Source organism: Dendronephthya gigantea, unplaced genomic scaffold (genome assembly GCF_004324835.1).
Source record: "Dendronephthya gigantea isolate DGI-Jeju-01 unplaced genomic scaffold, DenGig_1.0 000004F, whole genome shotgun sequence".
In the NCBI taxonomy this organism is placed as follows: Eukaryota; Metazoa; Cnidaria; class Anthozoa; order Malacalcyonacea; family Nephtheidae; genus Dendronephthya; species Dendronephthya gigantea.
This window is the reverse complement of record NW_021163014.1, coordinates 1,480,643-1,486,965: the sequence shown is the minus strand read 5'-3', so window position 1 is coordinate 1,486,965 and position 6,323 is coordinate 1,480,643. Positions and strand designations below refer to the sequence as shown.

Sequence of the window (6,323 nt, the reverse complement as noted above, 5' to 3'; positions counted from 1 at the left end):
TTATGTTAATGTGCATGGCATTGAGGCAAACCTTGGGACGACATGCATGTACACTTCACTAAGGCCTGCATAGTGTCCCATGTTGTACATGTAACCTCTGTGGGCCAATATGGTTGGTATATAGTTTCTTGTAGCTATACTATATATAAATAAGAGCTAAGTGCAGCCTTAAATTAAGAAATTAGAAATTTATACAATCGGGATTAATATATATATATATACATGGCACACGCAGCTGCTGTTGCCTAACGCCAAATTACATAATTAATGTTTGGGTATCATGCATGCATCGATCTCCCCATGTTATATGTCGCGTAAACCCAAAAATTTCATGACGTCAAGAAGTACAAAGTTCGTTTGATGACATGCCAAGCAAGCATTTACAAGATCAAAGGCTTATGCATTCATTCTAAAGACTTGCTCAAACCAAAACTTATTGTCAAAGAGTTTGTGTTCAGAACACATCATATATGCATGTATCAAGATGACGTCTCCGCTCTGTAAGGGGCTGTTTACATGAGCCCGGTTACCCGAGATTCGACGAAGCGTGAGAGGACTTTGAGGTATATTGAAATAAGTCTTTATGACATGGCAAACAAGCACATGCTAATGTTGTGGTGATTATACGACTGCCAGGATCATGTTATCTGCTCATTTCAATACCTCAAAATCATCTCAACCTTCATTGAATCTCGGGTACCGGGCTTATGTAATCTAGGGCTTTTCTGATTCTACTCGAATCACATATTCGATTGTTTAATGTAATGTGACGTGTTATTGACCACTATAATGTAAAAGCAAATTACATTTAAAATACAGGCATCTTAGTCCCGATGAATTTGAAGGCTCTTATAGTGCAGATGTTTTTAGTTTCACATCAATGATAAGACCAAATTTTTAAATTGAAGTTCTGTAAACAAATTATTAAAAATAATTAATTTGCGTACATAGATAGCACAGGTCTTTCATTAAAATATGACGGGGTGAAAGCTGTTCATATACCGTTTAAGCCGCTTAAAGCGGTTTACACTTAAAAGGAAAATAGTCGCGAAACTGCATGTCCCTTTGTATGATTTTGATCAGTATTTGAAGGGCTAGTTTGAAGAGTAATCCAGCTACGAATCCTTTTGCTGACTGTATATTATAATTGCTGTGACTGATCATTATTATAGGCTAACTTCAATTTTTTTACTTCGAGTGGACTTTAACAGCATTATAACGCTTCAGAAATCATCTGTATAATATCGTAATAAATATTCCATTTAAATATGTTAAGTTAAAACTATGTTAGCTGATAAGTTTTTCTTGGTTTAAACGAGGCTAGACGATGGGTATCTAGTGGAGACAGGGACGCCGGAGAAAGAGGAACGCGCGGGGGCATTCACCCACCTTGCCCGGCCCTTTTCACTTGTTTTTATTACTTTTCACTCTATAAGTGCTCCTGAACTCAAATGTCGTTTTTGCGCCCCTAACAACGGGGTCGGCATTGGTTGATGATAACAATAAAACACAATGAACTATAGAAATTGATTTCGAAAAGAACGAATCATAAACACGTACTGAGCTGTTCACTATTGTTGCAAAAAGCCAATCAAAAAACACGTTCATATTAGGCAGATACTTAAGTGAAGCACTATACGAGTTGATATATATATACAAGGCCAAGCAAATCCAATCCAATTGTCGAAATCCGAAATTTTAACATTTTAAATTTTAGGAAAATCAATCACTTCTTGCGATCGCTATTATATTGCCGGCGTAATTATTTCACAGTTGTTCGTGATAATGTTAGCACATGCTAGACATGGAAAGGTCAAAAAGTCTTACAGAGCTGATTTAGTTTACCATGCAACCCACAGACTTTTTCAACATATATAGTAATTCCAAAGGTACTTTTTAGCACATCCTATCGTATAACGCTACTTGCTGACTTGGAAATAAACTAAAAAATTCCCAGCAAAATAAAAAGCACAAATTACATGCACTAACGATTTAACGAATCCATGGAAGGTGCCGATTTCGAAGTTATTATTTAATTAACCTCTCTCTATCTTCTATCCTTTCTACCAGTTTTTTCATCCGGATGCATTTCCAACATGAAAATGCTAAAATGATCTTCGTTGGGTCTCTAACAAAGAATTTTTCGATAGGATAATCATATAAGCATTTGTGGAGGTAGATAATATTATGCAAAATGATGCTTCTGCCTGGAATCTTTCTTTTTTAAATACACCAACGCAGTAATAGACACTATAATAGACGCCATACACTATACTGTTTTTAGCAAATTTTCAAATTAACATTTTTTGCGAAATATTGTAAAATGTGGGAAATAAATCCATATAGAATTGGTAAATTTCACATTTACTGGCCTTATAAATAGAGCGTCTGGGGGATTCAATATATCCGTTAACTCGCACAAAGTATTTATAACCAGGCCGTATGCATGCATGCAACTATATATCCAACATTGATCACTACTGTATAATGGAATTAATTGGGCATAACATTGGATGATGCCAACGATTGCAAAATATCAATTATAACTTTACATTTGCACTATTGATATTCCATTAATTGAAAAGAAAGCATTTGCCGAGTTCATTTTTTTGTGTGTCAACAGATAAATTTTTCTGCCACATAATATGTACGGATTAATTAGTCGTCTAAGAGACATTAAGTGCACCAAAGCATGTATATTGTAACTGTAGAATATAAAAATACAAGTCCACCTTCACCCATACTTATCTGCAGAAGGGAACCTAAAGATCTCGTGCAGCTGTGCATCTCAAATTGAGTTTCTCACTCTTGAACTGTAAGTTAAAACTTTATTCCTAAATCTCTCTCGGTTTGTAGCTATATATATATATATATAAGTATACAATTCTTCAGGAGCTTATACGGCAACGACACAGTGCGAATTTAAGGTATCATTTATGCATGAATTGGGCGTACTGCACTTTCTTCGTTGCATGTATTAAAACAAAAATCGAAAATTGATTGTGAATAAGAGAGGGTATGTACTAGAGACAAACTGGTAGCCGAGCGAAATATAGCTATACTTCTCTGTGTTTTTGGAGAAGTCAGTGTTCTTGCCACTGTATAAGCAGTATTAATTTTAGTGCTTGCGCTACATTAGATGGGTGGTTATTGAAAAATTATATTAACTGGATTTCACATGTAGGTGCTACAAGATTGATGTGACTGTGTCATATACAGTAATCAGCATAGGCTAACAAATTTTGTATGTACTGTATAATTTTATAAGTTCATCTTAATTTAGATATCGTCATTTTTATAACGACTACGAGCCGTGAAAGTTGAAGCAATGTTTATCAAAATAATCGTGTGCATCGCCGTTCTTTCGCCAACCATTCTTGCGAAAGAGTCAGAAAATTGCAAAAGTAAGTTGATATTCACAAATAGTTATCGAATGTCCCCGTTATATGTTATTTCCGTGAATAAGGCGATGTTTTCGCAATTTTGCTTTAAATTAAAACCATTTAATTTACATGCATACAAACGAGGCTGAGATCAACTAAACTTTATTCACAACTATACTATTTTTACTTTATTTATACTTTGTTTTTACTATTTTTACTTTACCCATCTATACTATTTTTTTCGTGTATACCCCATGCACATTACTGACTACTGTCCAATCGATAACCATCTATAATCTTTCTATTATTTTTTCGAGTATTACCACATTACTGTCCAATCGCGATAAACCATCTGAAATGTAATGAAATGCATCATCATTATGAAATGTAAGAAAGATCTCGTGCATAATATTCGAGAATGCCATCTAGACGATGGAAAATACAGTGCGAAAAGAAATTTTTGAGAAAGAAAGAAAATGCCTATTTCTTGCTGGTGCGAGGGTATTAGCTAACGCACAATAATATAACTATGCATCAATCACATGCAGTAGTTTAATGAACTTGACCTTCGCCCTCTGGGTTTCATTTTTCTTATGCAGCATATATAAGACATAAGTGAAACTGTAACGTGGAGATTTTTATTCGGTTTGATTCCGTTTCGATGAATATTTGCTCAGGCATGCACGATAGAAACTAATAATTATTCTACTGTATAATTAATTATCTTACCACTTTTTACCATATTTCTATCAAAACAAAATTATAGGGTACTCAAAATGTGAATATCAACGAGGAGTGGCTTTGGCCAGGACAAGTTGTGGGATGACGGGCGTCACTATCCCTAGTTGTGAAGAAGACGGTCGTTTTTCTCTGAAACAGTGCAAGACTACGCCGTACTGTTGTTGCGCCGATCCTGAGAATGGCGAACAAACAGAAAGCTGTGTCAGAGTTCCAGAAGAACCTGATTGTGGGAAGAAAGGTATTTTAGTATATTTTGTCTGTGAGGCACCCACATCACACTATAAGTGCGACAAGAAATTAATAGCACTAAATACCGAGACAAAAGATATCGTGTCACCATCGTCGGGTCTTTGTCATAAATTTGTCATAAATGTTAGACCCTCCTTTCGGATGGCCAAGCTTCCAGTCAGATCCTACTATGATATGGGTCACGATTATCTGCTCTTTTCCAAACGTCGTCATGATACATATAAATTATTTACTCTTAGCCACTTTTAAATTAAAATTTTCAGGGATAAACTAGCCTACATGCATGTATACGAATCTTTTCGAGATATTGAATGAGAGTTGAACTTCTAAAATATGAAATTCATGAATAATTAATGAGTCTAACTTCCAATCATTGCGCAGTATTTTGGTCACATGTATAAATCTGTAATTCTCTATAAAAGTCTTATGTAATAAATCTGTAATTCTCTATAAAAGTCTTATGAATTGATTGTAATTCATAAACTTTGATATACTAACTAATCTTAATTAGTATTCATAACTTTCTTACATACATGCCCTAACAGGCATTAAGCTTAATCTAATCATTTCACAAGCACGCTTAAATGCTCGTGCTATTGCGATTCAAATGCTCGCACTCACCATTGTAAATATACTCATACTGAACAAACCGCTCGTATTTTAACTCATACAATGAACGTGTATACGCAACGGACAGAATTTGACAACTTGTTTTCTCTGAAATTAAAATCATTAATTCCAATAAAGACATTTATAGTCATTGTTATATAATTTAATAATTTAGCTTCATATTGAAAGACGAAAACAAAAGCTGGATACAATGAAGGATATGTGCATGGTAGATAATATACACTCAATTTCAACCAAAACATTCGCGACTCAATCTGTAAATGATATTAATGCGTGAAATTATCTTTAATTTTTCAAGAAGAGCAATAACGGATTATTTAATCGCCGCGCCGAAAATTGCGTACTACATTTTGCAGCATTGAAGTCGAATGCTTTTATTTAGTTTGCGAGGAGAAGCGAGCTGCTGCCTTGAAGCTGGTAGAACTTGGACTCCTTGGTGTGTTTGTTCCTAGATGCAAGAAGGGAGGAACTTACCATCCATTCCAAACAATAGAAAGAGAAAATTGTTGCGCAGATTTACGAAGTGGAGAGTTAAGCAATTGCGTTTTTGCTCCCAAACTACCAGAGTGCGTTAAGAAAGGTATTTTTAATCCGCGATTTGCTAAAAATTTAGGCTGTCATATTTATTTTCCCCTACAAGCTAGTGAGTAGTATGGTCTATTTACTGTGAACTATCCTTTATCTAAATTTAGATTACTCTAAATGTGAATATGAACGTGCAGTCGCCCTGGAAAAAAGCAATTCCTGTCCAATGCTGGGTGCAGATATCCCTGAGTGTGAAGAGGACGGAAGTTATTCCTCGTTGCAATGTGGCCCCACTGGCTACTGCTGTTGCGCACATCCTGAATGTGGCAAGCAACCAAAATGTGCTAGAGCACCAAACATGCCTGACTGTAGCAAGTAAGGTAGGAGCGATATTCCTTCCATAAATTTATCTTCAAACGCCCATTTACACGTTTCGATGAGTGCAATAATATATGTAATGGATTGTCAATATTTGAAAGAGTAAATATTCTTTGATCGATATAAACCTACCTCAGTACCTCGACTAACGAACATTGCCTCAATTTGTATTCGTGAGTTCTCAACCTTTTGTGCAAAAGTTAAATTGTTGCACAAAAAACAGAAAGTACATTTCTTCCGTTTAATTAATTTATATATTTATTCCTTTCATTTTTTAAGATTGCCGTGAAAAGAAACGAAGAAATACTATAATTTAAAAACTTTTCTTTCGGATGATTAGTCCATGCAGTGTGTGATTCCAGCAACTGGAGCTTTAACGTATTCTTGGTTTTCATTAAACTTTTTAATCTGACGTTT

The 6,323-nt window shown here is 35.1% G+C and overlaps 1 protein-coding gene across 1 annotated transcript; it reads left to right on the top strand.

Annotated features, from left to right (window-relative positions):
• The first annotated feature begins 2,742 nt into the window (after nucleotides 1–2,742).
• Nucleotides 2,743–6,318, top strand: LOC114515545 (equistatin-like). The gene is made up of 6 exons (XM_028534828.1): nucleotides 2,743–2,815; nucleotides 3,284–3,404; nucleotides 4,150–4,362; nucleotides 5,386–5,583; nucleotides 5,696–5,908; nucleotides 6,186–6,318. Exons 2-5 carry the CDS (start codon nucleotides 3,329–3,331, stop codon nucleotides 5,905–5,907), a joined length of 699 nt encoding a protein of 232 aa, XP_028390629.1. The 5' UTR covers nucleotides 2,743–2,815; nucleotides 3,284–3,328; the 3' UTR covers nucleotide 5,908; nucleotides 6,186–6,318.
• Nucleotides 6,319–6,323: the final 5 nt, after the last annotated feature.

What these genes read in the sequence shown, in the direction of transcription:
- LOC114515545 (XM_028534828.1), top strand. Translation starts at nt 3,329, where the DNA reads ATGTTTATCAAAATAATCGTGTGCATCGCCGTTCTTTCGCCAACCATT. An exon ending in AGAGTCAGAAAATTGCAAAA is followed by an intron (nt 3,405 to 4,149) that starts GTAAGTTGATAT and finishes ACAAAATTATAG; the next exon opens with GGTACTCAAAATGTGAATAT. An exon ending in ACCTGATTGTGGGAAGAAAG is followed by an intron (nt 4,363 to 5,385) that starts GTATTTTAGTAT and finishes GCTTTTATTTAG; the next exon opens with TTTGCGAGGAGAAGCGAGCT.